At 44.6% G+C, this 18,178-nt stretch overlaps 1 protein-coding gene across 2 annotated transcripts in view; it reads right to left on the bottom strand.

The window, feature by feature from the left end:
* The window catches only part of TBXAS1 (thromboxane A synthase 1), a 194,930-nt gene that overhangs the window by 64,820 nt on the left and 111,932 nt on the right, over positions 1-18,178 (bottom strand). For both annotated transcript variants that reach the window (XM_015135045.3, XM_001109275.5), the window contains exons 6-8: positions 6,847-6,935; positions 4,679-4,827; positions 2,522-2,652 (exon numbers count right to left, since the gene is read on the bottom strand). In XM_015135045.3, the coding sequence (XP_014990531.1) occupies positions 2,522-2,652; positions 4,679-4,827; positions 6,847-6,935 (369 nt within the window). The remainder of the gene's footprint in view (positions 1-2,521; positions 2,653-4,678; positions 4,828-6,846; positions 6,936-18,178) is intronic.

The following is an 18,178-nucleotide window of genomic DNA, read 5'->3' as shown; positions in this document are numbered from 1 at the left end:
TTGGAAGGTGCCTACTGGGATCCTAGCAGTGCTCAAGGTTAAGACTACAGGCGCCACAGACCTTGAGTCTAAGGAAGCAAGGCCTCAGCTTCCCATCAGCTTGCTGGGTTGTAGTAGCTAAGAAAATGGTGAAGGGTCAGGGGTAGTTGGTGGCTTCATTCCACCCTGGCCCTGCTCGTTCTGATTTTCAAACGACATCCTCAAGGGCTGGCTTTCTCCAGCTTCCTTTCTGCTGCTTGGTCAATGTCTGGGTGCTGGTGTGGTCCCACTACTGGCCCTGCTTCTATGGAGCAGAGCTGGGGCAGGGTCAGGTAAGATGGCACGCAGGGGAAGTGAGCATGCTTTGCTCCCTCAGCTCTGGGACACCAGCACAGGACCCCAGAGCACCCCCAGACCTCTCAGTCAGTCCCTCTGAAACTCCTCGGGGTATGATACCGTTGTGGTCCCTGAGGCTTGGCTGTGGCTTTGCTGAGGTGGTGTAGGAGTAATGATGGGAGGGAGGGCACAGCCACCTCTGCACTGGGTATTTTTCCACGGGCAAAACTGCAGCCAGCATCCTTTCCTCTTATCCCAGCCCAGACAGGCTGCTAAAGGGCTGTCAGAGTCTTGCAGAAATCTGTCTTAACCTCCAGCTACAGAGGCCAGAGGAAAGGCCACTCTCTAAGGCCCGTGCGCTGGAGAGGAACATTAGTATAGATGGGTTTCTTTTATTCACACTGCATCAGGGAGGCTATCTGAACACTGCCCACTGAGGACTGAAACGGTGCTGGTTTATGGTCCTATCCAAGGAAAATATGCACCCTGATAGATGTAGGTGTCTAATCCACCCATCGGCTTGAGCTTAGAAAAATATTTACCTTTTAACATCTGTGCCACATTTTCACTGCGCAAACACACATCTGCTTGATGGAATGTATACAGACTTTAGATGGTTTTAAAGCAAGTTTTCTTAGTAACCGTATAGCTCTGTCTTGACATGGCTGTCCTGGATTTGTGGTTGGGAGGCTTTTCTCAGATCAGCTCATTGTTTGAAACAAATGGCACTAGAGTTTATAAAAGGAAAAGCTCTAGGCAATCCCAGTAATTGGATCTTTAATAACCTCTCACCTCTTAGTAAGTCATTCGGTGCAACAGTTTTAAATTTTTTAGCCTGATTCCACAGCCAGGCTAGGGATGCGTGTGTGTGTGTGTGTCTGTGTGTGTGTGTCTGTGCGTGTGTCTGTGTGTGTGTGCGTGTGTCTGTGTGTGTGTCTGTGTGTGTGTGTCTGTGTGTGTGTGTGTGTCTGTGTGTGTGTGTGTCTGTGTGTGTGTGTGTGCGCGCGCATGTGTGTGTGTGTGTGTGAACACTCTCAAAAGGTGGCCCTTCGTAGCGATGTTGAAGGTTGAAAATGGTTATTTCTTTATCCCTCCTCCCCCGGCTCCATCCTCATTCTGCGGAGACACATGAACCTGGATCAGAATGTTCTGTCCTTTTAGGCCTCAGAGCCGGGCCAGTGATGCCAGTTAAGCTGCTTCTTCCCACACCTCCAAGGACATGTGAGTTGAGTTCACAGTGGTGTGGGCTGAGGGGGCTGCAAGCTTGCCTATACCTTCCCATGCCTTCTGGATCTAGACACGTTTGCTGCACAGTTCTCAGGGTGTGAAGCTGCACAGGACACGGTTGCTGCCCAAGGCTGCCCAGTGTATCAAGCCACTAATTGACCCGTGATTTCATTCCAGGCCAATGCCTTCACAATTGGACCTCACCAATTCCTCTGAGCCATCCAGTCTTTGAGACAACCCTTTTCAAGTTGCATCTTGCACGAGTCAGCTAAGGAAAAGCCATTTCAGCCCTGTTTTTTCTTTTTAGTAACTTTCTTTAATGCGACAAGGGCTTTAAAGCCCAGATTTACACATGCATACGCATATCCAGTATTGAAATGCCTTTCTTCCCACTGAAAACTCCTCTTTCTATTTTAACCAAGTTCAATCAACAAATATTTACTTGATTCCTACTATGTGCCATGCATAGTGTAAATCTGCAAGGAGGAAAGAAAATGCTAGGTCTCACACGAATCGTGTGGGGTTGACTGACAGTTGCCGAACTCTCTAATAAGCATGCTGTTCATGCTGGAACATGAAAACCCATCTTGCTGGGTTTTCAATATAAAGAATGTGCTCATGAAAATTGCATGTGGGCACATTTACCCAGAAAATTCTTCTGGGCTGCTCTAACCTGTGCTTAGGGTGATGCTTGCATTAGAGAGAGAGTTTTGGGGGCGGCTTTAATTCTACCTGTCTGTGTCAAAGGACGTACACATTGCTCTAGGCTCCTCTCTGCCGTCCCACCCTCCCTTTCTTGTCTGACCTTCTTCAACCTTCCTCTGTTCTCTCCACTGTCCCTGGAAGTTGTAAGTGGTGGATTGCTGAAGGATAGCACGGTGTGATGTGCGGGGCTGAGAGGGAAGGGAAAGAACCGAGACAGTGATGCCAAAGTCAGCTCCATTCCATTTCGAGGCTGTGTCCTATTAAAATACGTTACCTCTTCGGCAGCTTGCTGGTCCCGCAAGGCAATCACATTCCTAATGAGTTTGTTAAAAAAGCCGTTCAGTTCATCTCGGTTCTTATTGGGCAAAATCCGGGCCAGTGGGACCATTATGGATGGAAATGATACTTGAAAGAGAAAGACAAAAGTGGCATTGAAAAGGGGGTGATAATAAACCAGGGCCATTAGACGCCTGTTCCTGGGAAGAGAAAGCGGGCCTGGAATCGGAGCCGTTTTTGAGTCCTGCCCTCCCCGCCGCACTGCTGCTTCTGAGAGCAGGGCGATGTCTCACTCCCTCTCGGTACTCCTCACCATTCCTGGCACATAGTAAGCACTCAATAAACATCTGTGCAATTAATCGAGTCTGCACTTCCATCTGGCTCTCAAGAGGTCAAGTTCACCCTTACAAATTAATGTTTCAGGTCCCGGGGATGGAGCTTAAGGTCTTCGTACTTCATCAAGAGAGAAAGGATTACAGGCTGTTTCAAGCCTTAGCAAGTGGTGGAAGCTGATGTACTTTTTACAAACTTTCTGGTCATTTGCATTTTTTTTCTTGTGGATAATTGTCCCCAGAACGACCTCCTGAATTGTTCCCAAGAGCTGCCACTGCAGCTGCTGACAAGGATACTGGCTGTCGCTGCGGTGGGTCCCTCCCTTGCCGGCCCCTGGGTGCAGCATGGGCCCCCTTGCTGCCATGTGCTGGGGACTGGGCTGCCAGGGTCAGGGACGCTTCATCTGCCCTGGAGAGGGGCACTGGCTGGGTTCAGCTTCTCAGTTTCCATGGTGGATTCACCCTGCACCGGGCTCTATGGGGGCTGGGCTGGGGAGAACATCTCCAGACACACATGCTCTCAGAATGCACGGGCCCGTTTTCAAGAGCCAGAGTCCGAACCAATGCGACACAGCAGCAGGAGGGCCCTGCAGAGGCAGAGAGGTGGAATAGAAAGGATGGCACAACTGAGCCACCTGCCCCACGGGCCTGGGCCATGGTTGAGGCACAAGGTGCAGATGTAGCCTGGGCTGCCTCCAGGAGCGGTGGAAAGGGTGAAGGAAGAGACTGCTGGACACTCAGAGTGACTCTGCCCACGATTTCAGGGTGGAGCCAGTGGGGTGACAGGGGCTCCAGTGGACATTGGCTCAGAAATGGGAATGAAACTGGTCAAGGAATGAATGGAATTTACCAGCCCAGCAGAATGGTTAGAAATCATGGCAATAATCAATACCAATCATAACACGTCAATGCTCCTATAAAGGCAAGAAGACGCTAGAATTGGCCAGAGGGCAAAAATCTCACTTCTACAATAAAAATAAAATAAGGCCCAGTGCAATGGCTCACGCTTGTAATCCCAGCACTTTGGGAGGCCGAGGTGGACAGATCACCTGAGGTCGGGAGTTTGAGACCAGCCTGACCAACATGGAGAAACCCTGTCTCTACTAAAAATATAAAATTAGCTGGTCGTGATGCTGCATGCCTGTAATCCTAGCTACTCAGGAGGCTGAGGCAGGAGAATCGCTTGAACCCAGGAGGAGGAGGTTGCAGTAAGCCAAGATCGTGCCACTGCACTCCAGCCTGGGTAACAAGAGTGAAACTCCATCTAAAAAAAAAAAAAGTAGTAAAAAATAAAATAAAATAAATAGACCAGTCCCCATGCATTGGGTAACCTACTCCTCATCCACCACGCAGGATTTCTGTGTATTGGGCTTCAAGTGGAGAAGTCTTGTGAAGAGGATTTTGTTGGAGGAAACAAAGATGCCCTAGGAAATGAAAGGCTTTGGGTTCCAGTCTCAGCTCGGCCTTTCTAGGCCTGTTTCTCACCTGAGAAATAGGGACAAGAAGATTTTTCTCATAGGGTGATTACTAGGACTAAGTGAGGCAACGCACACCCAGTGCCTAACACAGTGCGTCCCCACTGTTCTCACCATGGCGGTGGACCACTTACCACCGATGCCAGGGCTACAGCACTGGGAATAAGTGGCTCTAGGCGGGTGGCAAGAGGAACCCGGTGGCTCCATAAGACAAAGCCTCTGCAGGGGAACACCCCGAGTGCCCTTTCTCAGTGGCGGGGACAGAGCCCCAAAAGCCGACCCAGCTGTCATAGGGTCTGCCCGACTTGCTGGAGTCATCGCCGCGTCCCGGGCTGCAGCTGCACTTACAGAGTAAAACCAGGATAGGTCTGGGGATGCAGAATTCGAAGAAACGCTTGCAGTGTTTCACAAAGGGATCCTCAGGGGCCTGCTGGGAGTCCACCGGGGTGCCGAAGGCGACGCTGGCAACCACATCTGTGGTGTAATTGCAGTAGCACCTACGGGAGATGGGAACACAGGGATTTGAAAGGACTCTGGCAGGGGCTACCCACAATGCCCCACTCCAGAGGAGGAGGGCCTGAATTGCCTAGGATGGCTCACCCAGCCCTGCAGATGTGCCCGGAAGGAAGAGGAGCTTCTGCAGATCTGTGGTGAGGTGGAGGGAGAGGGGCTCCTGGATGGGGCACTCTGAGCAGTGACGGCAGAGCGCGGGGAGACAGGAAGACCTGGTAGCCAGCTCATCTAAACAAAGACCTGGGAGGGGAGGAGGGCACCGCCTCTTCCACCTTCGAGCTTCAGGCAGCCGCGGTCAACCAGAACACAGCCAAGTACTAAGAAGGACACTTTACATTTTCCTCCCTAGGAAGGAGAGCAGACAGGTGACCGAACGCCTACATGCTGTACTCAAAGCTCCGCACAGCCCAGCTCAGGCCAGAATCTAATGATTAATTGATAGACATCAAATTGTCATTGATGAATTAACAACCTAATTATCTAGCTTTATTAACTTTGTCTCCCTCTTCCTCTTAATGATTTTACAGTTTTCTTAATAGCAACAAACAAAAAGCAAGGGCTCTTAGCACTCAAATAAATACAAGGCCAACTTTAAGGCAGGCTTCATGAACATCTGTATATTATTACATAAAACATACATTGCACTTTAGAAACAAACAGAAGGAAAAGTGTCTGGCAGGAGCGCCAGAAAATTTAACCTCTTAGGCTTTGGGAAAGCTGCCCCCTCAAAAGGCCATTTTAAACTCGAATGATTCCTTTTTGCTCTCTTATAGGAGTAGTCAGATTAAGTTCTTTCCCAAAAAGCTAAAAACTGGGTTATTAATATCTTTTTACAATTAAAAGGCCAATTTTTGTTCTCAGTGTAGGCACACACTTAACTCTTCTTGTACATAAGTTCTATAACCACTAACTTATCATTAAGGAATACATGACATTTCCAAATGACTTTTAAAATTTGCACTGCTTTTATTGAAAACATTTCTACAATTGATTATACGTTTCCCTGCTAGAGTGAAAACAAGAATGAGACTGCTGAACGTGATTTCATCTGATCCTGATGGGTGAAGATTTAAGGATCTTAAGGGTTATTTACTTTGCTTTTATAGCTGATGAGGCCACCTTATCTTTAACCAACTCATGCATCCTATAATAATCAGAGAGAATGTGGATGAAAAGACCGTGTAAACTGGTGCAATACTAGTGTTGGTGATGATTATGTTATTATTTGATTAGCAATGATAATAATGAGTCAATTTCTGGATGATTCACCATCCCACTTTATTCTTTATCTGCTGTAAGCCATGATTTGGCATAAAATGACTAAAGCAAAGGTGGCCAAATCTTTTGGCTTGCCTGGGCCACATTGGAAGAAGGAGAATTGTCTTGGGCCACACATAAAATACCGTAACACTAACGATAGCTGATGAGAAAAAAAAAACTGCAAAAAAATCTCACAATGTTTAAGAAAGTTTATAAATTTGTGTTGGGCCACATTCAGTGCCATCCTGGGCTGCTTGTGGTCCGCGGGCTGTGGGTTGGACAAACTTAGACTAAAGGTGTTTATTTAAAATAAAAACCTTTTAGTTACAAAATGATGAAAAGCCAGATAATCAGTTATTTAAATTTGGTGTCCACCACTAAGTCATGGCTTCGGGGCTGAGGCGTATCACAATTTTTCTTGAAGTGAAAATGCTTGAACTTCCCCCGCCCCCGTCCCTGTCCTTTGGCGCAGGCCTGTCCTGCCTGTTCCTGGGTCTGTGGAGGTCAGAGGGTGGATCCATCCACAGGTTCAACAGGACGCACATCCCCTGGCTCTGCTCACATTTCTTTCCCATGTTAAGTGGGTTTCTTTTCTGTTTATTAATCAGTCCATCCATGCTTTTATGAGCTTCTAGCGTTTCCACTGTTTGCTAGTCCCAAGGTAATTGTCCAGCAATTATGGACAGTTACAAGAAGCAGCGATTCAAAAACTCGATTTCTCATCTGTAATGCAGCAGCCTTACCTCTGGATGTCAAATGCGTCCCCAGATTCTGCATAGCGTTTTAAATGAGCCAGGAGAAGGTCGCAGGCTTGGCTGATGAGGGGAGTCATCTGATAATGGATAACAAAGGTGTAATTAGGGCACCATGCCGGGAGTACACCTAAATTGGCTGCAGATGAAGAGGTTATATGTGGTGCTTTCTGGGAAAATGAACACCGTTTGGAAGATATTTTTCACACAGCTAAGACTCAAGAGGAAGATCCTAAAATTTGCAAATATTCATGAAATACAATAGCTCTAAATGTCTATTTTAGCTTAAGCATTTTTTATCTTTGGAAGCAAAAAAGAAGAACAGATTTACAGTGAATACGGTGAAATAATTTTGAAAACGATTATTAAGTGCTTAGACAAAACTGAGAATCAGTGCTCAGTTTCATGACATTGGGTTCGCATTAGCGAGCAAAGAAAGCCTAATCCATATGCCCCATCCCTGGAATTACCCGAGTTTACGCTTGTGTGTTCCAATTGTATTTTAGATCTTTCACTAGAATACTGAATCTTAGTATCCAAAGGAACCTAAGGTCATCCATTTCAACTTCTTATTTAACACAGAAATTATTTATAGAGCATTCCTGATGGACGGTTATTCGTTTGTGCTTAAGCCACTAAGCTTTCGAATACTGGGAAAACCTTGGCTTCAAGATGCTTCCTATGCCCACACAGGGCAATTGTTAGGTTTCTTTTTTTTAATAGGAAAATGCTTTTATGTTAGAAAATTCCTAACCTACACAGAAAGGTGGAATGGCATAATGAAGATTCACATAGATACCCCTCAGCTTCAACAAACGGGTGGGCGGAATTCTTTGTGGAGCCTGCCGGCCACCCATGTGACCTTTTATTCTCTCTTGCATGATTAAAAGGCCAAGCTGAAAATACCAAGCAGCATTATTTTGTTCGGTGCCCATTGTAGAATAGCATCACAGCTAAAGCAACGTGCTCTAATACATCGTTCTGAGCATTTCTCACGGAATATATAAAATGTAATCTATGTTTAGGTTTGATAATTTTGACACTAGAATATTAAGTTCTCGAGGTCAGGGAGATTTTAGTCTGTTTCTTCATTTTTATAATCCTAGCACCTAGAACAGCGCCTGGCACATAGTAATTATTTATTAAGTGAATGAACGAATCATTGAATCATACTGATTATGTAATACCCACTCCTTCGTCTTAAAGTCTTGAGGCACTGGGAAAAGTTATAAAGTTAATCTGCTTGTCAGAAGGTATGTTGTTGTACTGAGGCAAAATCTGACTTCGTCTAACAATCTTTTGCTGGTTTCATTTCTGTTCTCTTCTTTGTGACAGTGCTCTCAACGCTCAGACAGCAGGTACCTGTCTTATCTGCTCCCCATCTTCTCCTAGACAACTGTTCCCATCCTTTCTTTCTTTTCTCTCTTTCTCCCTCCTTCCTTCCTTCCTTCCTTCCTTCCTTCCTTCCTTCCTTCCTTCCTTCCTTCCTTCTATTTTTTTTTTCTTCAGACAGACTCTTGCTCCACTGCCCAGGCTGGAGAGAGTGGCGTAATCCTGGCTCACTGCAACCTCTGCCTCCTGGGTTCAAACAATTCTCCTGCTTCAGCCTCCCAAGTAACTGGGATTACAGGTGTGTGCCACCACGCCTGGCTAATTGTATTTCTTTTTTTCTTTTTTTTTTTTTAGTAGAGATGGGATTTCACCATGTTGGTCAGGCTGATCTCGACCTCCTGACCTTGTGATCCGCCCACTGAAGCCTCCCAAAGTGCTGGGATTACAGGCGTGAGCCACTGTGCCTGGCTGCCCCCATACTTTCAATGGGGGGCTGAACCATATGGCTTGCACACACCTCTCCTGCCTTATTGCTCTCATCTTTATCAGGGTCACTCCTAAAGGTGGCCTCATAAGTGGAACACAGTATTTCAAGTGTGGACTGGTGTATGGTAAATGAATCACTTCCTGAGATCTGTACCCTACACGTCAATTGCAAAGCCAGGTTTATGTTGACTTTTTTAGAAGACAAACAATGCAGGCAAATATTGAGTTTCAGGTTAATGAAAACCACAAGGTCTTTTTCCATGGATGATAACCATGTACAATTGCTACTTCGATTTTTTAGGGCCCATTCATTAGAAAGGCATTAGTTGTCCTGCCTTGTGTTCTGAGCAGAACGATCTCTTAACTTCTCTGGAATATTCAGGTGCTTGGAGACACCTGGTAGAGTGGGACAGCTGGGTGGCTATTGACGGGATGTTGGGAGGACATGCAATTTTATAGGACCCCTCTCCTCTGCAGTTTCCTCCGAGTCAGTCCCACAGGCTCTGGGTGTAAGGAAAGAATTGTGTCACCAGGGGCCCAACTCTGCTGTTGAAGGAGTGGGTCCTGTAGATGGCGGGTGAGGGGGTCCTGTAGGTCAGAGCTGCAATGGCTGCATGAAGGCTGCCACGTGGAGGCGGTAACCAAGGCAGGGGCAATGGCCTGGACAGCGCTACGGACGGCTGAACAACAGCTCAAGGAGCAGAACGTTCAGAGCATAACACACCCAAGTGGAGAGACGGCAGAGCATATGAGACGCATGAGTCCCCTGTTGCCAAGGCTCATGGAGGGAGGGCCATCTTGGGAAAATGGATTTGCTGTTCATAAAGCCACAGAGCTTGGAGCGCGGGGTATTTGAACACTATTGGGGAGCAAAAGATGTGTTCACTCATTAAAATCCCATTACCTGGCCAGGCGTGGTGGCTCATGTCTGTAATCTCAGTGCTTTCGGAGGCCAAGGCAGGCGGATCACTTGAATTCAGGAGTTTGAAACCAGCCTGGCCAACAGAGTGAAACTCCTCTCTACTACAAATATAAAAATTAGCTGGGTGTGGTGGCAGGTGCCTGTAATCCCAGCTACTCAGAGAATCGCTTGAACCCGGGAGGTGGAGGTTGCAGTGAGGCAAGATTGCATCACTACATTCCAGCCTGGGTGACAGAGAAAGACTCCATCTCAAAAAAAAAAAAAAAAAAAGAAAAGAAAAGAAAAGAAAAATCCCAGCACCTGCAACACTGGCTATTCTTTCTTCATTCTGTCTGAAATTTAGTAAGTGTGCCTTCTAAGCCTTCCTTCAGTTGGTCAGTCTGTAGACGGGCCCCGGTGCAGACCCTTGTGGCCCTCCACTGGACAGCTATTATAGGTAGCCACAGAATCATTCATCATCACTGTTTTTGGCTCTTGGGCTAACTTTGCATGCACCTAAGTAAATACTCAGCCAGGCACCACTTTACTGATGAGTCAGCTGGGGAAGACTTTGTCAAATGATTTGCAGAAACAGAAATGTGATTTACCTCATCTACCTACCTGGAAGTCCACTCAAAAGAGAAAAATAAGTATGACTATCCTGATTTATTCTTAGTATCTCTGTGTTGATGCTTCATGACTACTGCATGCTTTTCTAAATTCGCACAAACCATCGATTTAATAATCCATCAGTGCAAAAGGGTATGTAAATGGGTCACTTAAAATGGCCTCTGGGCTCCAACTTCCAAGAAGTCTCAGTCTACCCTTAACGTTGGAGAGGTCAGTACAGTCTAAGCCACCTTTTTATGACTAGCTTTACTGGTTATCTTCCTTCAATTATCTTAATAAGTTTAGTGGTACAAGTGAACCCTAGTTTAATAAAATCCCATAAACCTAAATACCTTTTAGATTTATTTCAGAGGAATAGTAACATGGTAAAAAAAAATCTATCTATCTATCTATCTATCTATCTATCTATCTATCTATCTACACATATATAGATATGTACTGTTTGAAAGGAAGTCTTTTTAGATATCAAGCTTGAAGCTTTCTTAACATAACAAAAGAGAGGGAACATAAAATGTGATTTACACACAACTCTTCAGAGGCAAGCCCTGTGTATAAAGAGGGGGCCACCCATTCTGAATCCAAACATATTCCTGGACAGTGCGAAAGGGAGCCCAGGCCAGCTGCCCACCATCGGGTCTTCTACGTGCCTTTGATTAGAATCCTTTGTTGCTGCCTGACGTGACTGTAATTTTCTGCTATGCTCTGCCTGCTGTCTGTCGAACTGAATGGATAATGACATTTTTATTTGGGTTAATGTGATATGAGATGGGGCATGTAATATGAAAAATGTTTTAAAAAGCAATGCAGAGAAAATATTATAAGACAGCGGAGCATAATCTGTATGTTGGCCAATAGCCATTATTTCAGGTTTTCTTCTTTGCATTTTACACAGCAGTTACGGAATATTTACTTTTACATGAGTTGCATACAAACAAAAGCTCTCTTTGATGGGCTTGCATAATCTTTATACAATCCACAAACCCTGCAGTTCTTCTCCTAGATTTTTGAACAAGCAGGCAAACGTGGCATGTGCACACACACATGCACAGATGAATACACAATGCTATTATCACTCAGATCTTACTAAAAGACTCATTTGGTTGTTACATTTCATCTTCTTCATGGGATAATGAGTGATTTTTATTTTTTGTTTTATTCCAAATTTTTCACAATGCACATGCATTACCCTTATAATCAGATAAAATATTAATGTTATCAGGTTTTAAAAAAGGGATTTATGAATGTTTCAGTCGCCTCAAAATTCATCCATTGAAGACCCAACTCCCAGTGTAGCTGTATTTGGAGTTAGGGCTTCTAAGGAAGTAATTAAGGTTAAATAAAGTCACAAGGATGGGGCCCTGATCCAATAGGATTGGTGTCCTTATAATAAGAGACACCAGAGCACTCATGCTTGTTCTCTCTCCCTCTCTCTCTGTCTCTCTCATGCATAAAGAACAGGTCTTGTGAGCACACAGCAAGCTGGCGGCTACCTACAAACCAGAAAGAGAGGCCTCACTGGAAACCAACAATGCTGGCACCCAGCCTCCAAAATTGTGAGAAAATACATGTCTGGACTGGGCACAGTGGGATACACCTGTAATCCCAGCACTTTGAGAGGCCAAGGCAGGTAGATCACTTGATGTCAAGAGTTCAAGACTAGCCTGGCCAACATGGTGAAACCTCATCTCTACTAAAAATACAAAAATTAGCCAGATATGGTGGCACGTGCCAGTAATCCCAGCTACTCGGGAGACTGAGGCAGGAGAATCACTTGAACTTGGGAGGTGGAGGTTGCAGTGAGCCAAGATCGCGCCACTGCACTCCAGCCTGGCGACAGAGTGAGATTCTATCTCAAAAAAAAAAAAAAAAAAAAAAAAAGTCTGTTGTTTAAGCCACCCACTCAATGGTATTTGGTTATGACAGCCCAAGCTGACAAAGATAGGGGTCACAGTGCAGCTACCAAGCGAGGGGAGAAAGTTTCCCATTTCGTTCCTCTCACCTCTCACATTGGTTGTGCCTGTAGATGTGATGCCCAGTGTGAGGCCAAGCAGCTCTCTGGTAACCAGTGGTAACCATTCAGGGGAAATCACCATCCCCATCCTGAGAAGCAAATTCCCCAAGGAAGGAAGGAAGGTTCTGCATAACCTGGAGATTATTATATAATTAAAGTACTCAGTTTTTTAAAATTTTATTTTAAGTTCTAGGATACATGTGTAGGACATGCAGGTTTGTTACATAGGTAAATGTGTGTCATGGTGGTTTGCTGCACCTATCAACCCATTACCTGGGTATTAAGCCCCACATGCATTAGCTATTTATCCTGATGCTCTTCCTCCCCCCACCCCCCAATAGGCCTCAGTGTGTGTTGTCTCTTCCCTATGTCCATGTGTTCTCATTGTTCAGCTCCCACTTGTAAGTGAGAACATGTGGTGTTCGGTTTTCTGTTCTGTGTTAGTTTGCTGAGGATAATGGCCTCCACCTCCATCCATGTCCCTGCAAAGGACATAATCTAGTCCCTTTATATGGCTGCATAGTATTCCATGCCATATATGTACCACATTTTCTTTATCCAGTCTGTCATTGATGGGCACCAGTTTTTTTTTTTTTTTTTAATGGATTTTCTATCAACTGTGTCTGTGAAATTTTGAGTCAAGGTGCAGACAGAGGGCAATAGAGTGAATTCTAAAAGGAGGGAGGGCCTGATGAGTGGGTAAAGAGAGTAATGACCAAGAAGGGCTGAGAGTTTCTGCTCAAAGGTCTTCTTCTCCTCTCATTTTGGGTGACCCCCAGAATGTCATCACTGAGTTTCCTTCCTTGAGTGTAAGATTTCGACCTTGTTGGAGAATACTTGCCCCAAGCATAGCAAATACTCAAAGGCACTGCAAATCAGTAGGTTTCCTCCCTCTGACACTTTCTGGCTGTGTGATCTTGGGTACGTTGCCTAACCTCACCGAGTCTAGTTCCTCATCTGCAAAAATGAAAATAATACCTCCCTTGCGGAGTTGTGACAAAGATTAGAAACAAAATATGTAAAACACTTGGCAAAGAAGGCAGGGAGTGGTGCAAACATGGTAGTTGTCCTCTGGAGGGATCCATCCTCCAAGACTGGTTTGGACTACTAGAATCATTCTCTCCTCTTTTCTTGTTCCTCAGGGACAACTCCCCATTGGAGCCATCTGTTCTCACCTCATCATGTTAACATTGCTTCCTTTCTTGCATCTGTTCCTTCATCTTTATCTCCTCAGTCACCTCCTAGTTCAGGTGTTGCTACTTGTCACCTGGAATATGGTTGTCATCTTGCTTCTTGAGAAAAAAGACTATAGCTTAAGCATCTTTGTAGTCTTAGGACTTCAATGGAGCCTGACACCCAGGTGTACTAAAGAAAGTTTTTTGAAAGAGCCTCCTGGCCTCTTTTCTTTTCTTTTGAGACAGAGTCTCACTCTGTCAACCAAGCTGGAGTGCAGTGGCATGATAACATCTCACTGCATCCTTGCCCTCCTGGGTTCAAGCTGTCCTCCTATCTCAGGCCCTCAAGTATTAATAGCTGGGACTACAGACACACACAACCACAGCGGGCTAATTTTTAAAATATTTTGTAGAAACAGGGTCTCCCTGTGTTGCTCAAGTCAGTCTTGAACTCCTGGAATCAAGCGATCCTCCCACTCTGGCCTCTTGAAGTTCTGGGATCACAGGCATGAGCCATCATGCCTGGTCAGATCTTCCAAAAATACTTATTTCAGTGATGCTTTGCTGAAACCTTTGTAGATCCCCACTGACTGAAGGACACAGTACAAGATTCTTATCTTCTAAAGACCATTAAGAATTGAATCCTGCTAATAACCATGTGACAAGGCTTAGAAGCAGATCTTCCCCCACTCAAGCCTTCAGATGAGACCACAGATCAGCCCAGCAGTTTGACTACTACTCCAAGACACATTGATCCCTCTAGACTCAGCTCTCAGTCCCTCTGGACTCAGCCTCTGCACTCAGCTAAGCCATGCCGGGATTCCTGACCCACAGAAACAATGAGCTAACAAAGGTTTGTTTTACACTAAGTTTTGGGGTAATTTTGTTACACAGCAATAGATAACTAATACACTCTCAATATTATTCTTTTGTGGTAACTATTGTATGTTGTCATGGATTAATGAGGTTTTTGGCATTTGTTATATCAGGAATGAGTATAGTGCACCCCATTCTGTTGATTTTCTAGAAATAACTGTATGATGACTGATTGATCAAATGTTCCTAGAGAGCCTTGACATAGAAGGTATCCAAGAAACATAAACAGATTGAGGCACTGTCTCTTAGCATGAATACCGTGTGGTTTGCTGAAAACTGGCTCTGAAGGAGAAAGCTGAGACTCATGCTGGTCCTAGGTGTTACTCTGGGCCTGGCATTTGAATCTCTCTGAACGTGGGTCCTCACCCCTAAATGAAAGACTGATCGTAATGAGCTATAATGTCCCCTTCCACTGGATTCCCAGGAGGTCACAAAGCATCAGGTGGAGACAGTTGCTTGAGGCCATGGAGACAGCAGCCAAATTCCTAGCTCAGCGCAGGAAAGTGTCAGATCATTGGTCCATGTACTTTCAGCAACACATCCCATTCCTAAGAAAGCCTTTTGTCATCTCTTTGACACATCAACTTCAGAACACATAGGGACCTAAAGGGCAGAATCTGGTTATTTTTGTGCTCAAATTGTGCCCAGATCTCCTGACTGCTGGCTTGTTGCTGTCCCACCAAAATCAGGCTCCACATTTCCTTTGCTCCTTAGTTTATTCACTTCTAGGTCAGTCTACGCAGATCTTATGTCATAAACTTGAGAAAGAGAAAACCCACCATCTTTAAGCCTTTGGAGTTCCTGAAAGTTTGGACAATGCTGAGTGCTAGGGAAAACATATTTCCTACACAGAGAGAGGGAAGGGGAGGGTCTCTTTTGCATAACTCTGTTCGTCTAAACAGAGATGATCCCCAAACATTGATGGTGTGTAGCGTGGGTGACTTGTTGATCCACACACGAAGAAGGACTCAGAAGAGCCACAGGGGGCACTGCTGCCTTGATGGCATAACATGGCCCCTGGGAGCCTGCCCCTACTTGGGGCCACTGCAAAGAGGAGACTCCTCCAGTCAATTCGCAGTTCCCCTCATCTGCACCAGAAAGATTTGCCCCATGGGTCTGGGAAATGGCTGGCTTGGGGGCTAAACAGCTGAAATGGAACCCTTTTTCCTAACACAGAGTTCTGAGCAGGCCACTCCCTCGCTTTCAAGTATTTAATAGCTCCTCGAGCTCTAGTGAAGTGTGCACCAAACACTCCCTCGGCACAGAACAGTGAACTCTACGTGCCTCAACCTACTTTTTCAGCTTTCTCTCTCACTAATCCCTTACATGTACTCTGTGTTCCAGCCAATTTGTACTCCCCTATTCCCTGAACACACCCTGTACTTTTCTGTCCAGATGCCTTGATTCCTGCAGCTCATTCCACCTGCAATGCACCTTCTCCCTCTGTCAAAACAGCAAAATCTTCAGGGCTCAATTCCAGTGCTACTCGCTGCTCCCTCCCTACCAAAGCGGTTTCTGATGCTCAAAGCAGGACCCCAGCTCTGTCACCACCTTCCATGATTGGTAATAATGCAGTGATTTATGTACCTTGTTTCTCTTCTACATTATAAACTCCTTAACAGGAACTAATAAATATTTGTTGATCTTTATAAATTGAACATTTCATCTGATTTGGCCCTTGGTGGACCTGCGGGCAATATTTTGGGGCTGATGTCGGGGGAGGGTTTTCTGAATAAGTAAAGGTCAGCTGCTGGGGGTGGGGGAAGGTCTTTAAACATATTTCTGGTTTTTTTAAAAAATGAAAAAATTAATGTCTTAAAGTGCTCTAAACTGGTGACCAACAAATGAAAAATTAATTCCCACTAATGAAACTTATCACTTCCTTCTTCCACCACACCATCGCTAAAAGCCACTCAGATATTAAAAACATCCACGGCTCATTTTTATGCAAAATTTCCTGCTGCTAAGTATCAGCTCTAGCCATCTAGGTGAATAATCAAGTGTCATTTCTAATAAGTCAGTGGCTCCTGTCAAGACTTGTGACCAATTAGAAGTCACCCCAATGAGGAGGTGGCTGCTGGTGTTGCCAAGCAACAGCCAAGCTGTGAGGTACATTTAGATGCTCTTTTAGATTTAACCAGCGGCAAGTCAGAGTGACATTATAATTCTGGCAAAGGAAAGCCAAATTATAACCCAGGATGGGGTGCCCATGATGAGGAGTGTGTTTTCTTTTAAATGCAAATGGAAGAGGAACATTTAAACCAGAATTTAAACAGTCCATCATGATACTGATTTTAATTAGCAGATTAGGTGTCAGTGGAATACGACTGTGTCTCAGGATAATGGTCTCTCGCTGCTAGATAAATATCCAGATATTCTGGAAAATGGGCAACTGGTCAGGCAAGGCCAATGTATTTTTGGACTCTGAAGTATTGACGACTGCAGCCACACTTGGTTATGACGACGTTCATTTTTATTGTTCAGGAGGATTAAGAAATAAAAGCAAATATTAAAAATAGACTGCTGGAAATGGATGCCGCCTAAAGAAGGCTGCTTGCTCTAGTGTTACTGGGAAGCGTGTTCTGCTTTAGAAGCCCCTGTATGTGACCGTCTGGAGAGTTTACAGTGAAAATTTAAAGGCCAAACTAAACTGTGACGATGACTGTAATTCTGAAAAGACTTTTGCACTGAAATGCATTTACTCCTAAGCTGGCTATATCAACTTAAATTTTTAAAAATTGTACTCATTCTCCAGTAACATGTCGTCTCCAAGTCAGGAAAGGCCTACAGGGAGTAATAACCACATCTGCCTCTGCCTTTAAGATTCATACATTATTGACTGTGCCTTCTTGACAGGGAACATCTGGATGAAAAGTGAAAAATTAGGCAGAGAGCCGGATCAGTGCTGTGCAAGATACCAGCCTCCCAGTTTATCTGACTTTTCTTTAACTGAGTCCCTATGCATAGCAACATGATTGGCTCATTTACTCTTGAGTGACACATCCTTAGGCACTCGTCTATAAAGATTCATTGTCTCCCATATCTGCTCAGTGGGGTACCATCAGCTCTTAGTTATCTGGGTGAATGAAGAAAGCCCATCATTTATAATGGGCTTTGAGAATGGAGAACATACAAGCTGCCATATTGGATTGGATCCATGGTTCATGCAGTTTGAAGCTTAGTCTCTGCTAGAGGCACTCAAAAATTTGGTTCTTCATAGAAGCTACCTGCAAAGGATAATTGCTTAAGAGACTCATTTCTCTCAGTAGCCAACCATGAAGTTATCAACCCACGTTCTCTCCTTTTGAAAACCTATTTGAGCCCAGAACAAACAAAGTTAAGCAGGTTTCTTTACTGCAGGCCTTTCTCAAGCCTTTCATATGCTCAGGTACATGGTGAATCTTGAAGAATATAGTTTGTAATATTTCACCAAATCATTTGACTGTGGGGCCTTTTTGGTCCTCCATATTTCAAATCCTTTTCCCTGATAGGAATTCATAGCTTGAAATTCATCATCATATAAGTACAGTTTAGATGCCTTTCTGCTAAATGTATTCTTTTATTCTTGCTTACACTGAAGGTTACCTGCCTCTTTTGTGCTGACTTACACAATCTCACAAGAGTCTCAGAAAGTTATTCCTATTGATTTAATATCTTTCAAATCAGAACAGCTTGGAGGAATATACAAATACATAGATTCCACTGTGTTCGCTCTCTTTCAGATGAGTTATAAAATTTCAAAATAAAGCTAGTGCTAACCTGGGTCCTCAGGGGATCACATTATTTATACATTTTCCCTCAGAGAAGTACTAATTTAGCCCCAGTTTTATTTCCTGAAATTAAGCCTATTTATTCCCTGATCCATAATAAGTTTTACACAATCCCAGGGTTACTACTCACTAATAGCCTTTG

This window comes from Macaca mulatta, chromosome 3, assembly GCF_049350105.2.
Source record: "Macaca mulatta isolate MMU2019108-1 chromosome 3, T2T-MMU8v2.0, whole genome shotgun sequence".
Lineage (NCBI taxonomy): Eukaryota > Metazoa > Chordata > Mammalia > Primates > Cercopithecidae > Macaca > Macaca mulatta.
This window is presented reverse-complemented; position numbering and strand designations above follow the sequence as displayed.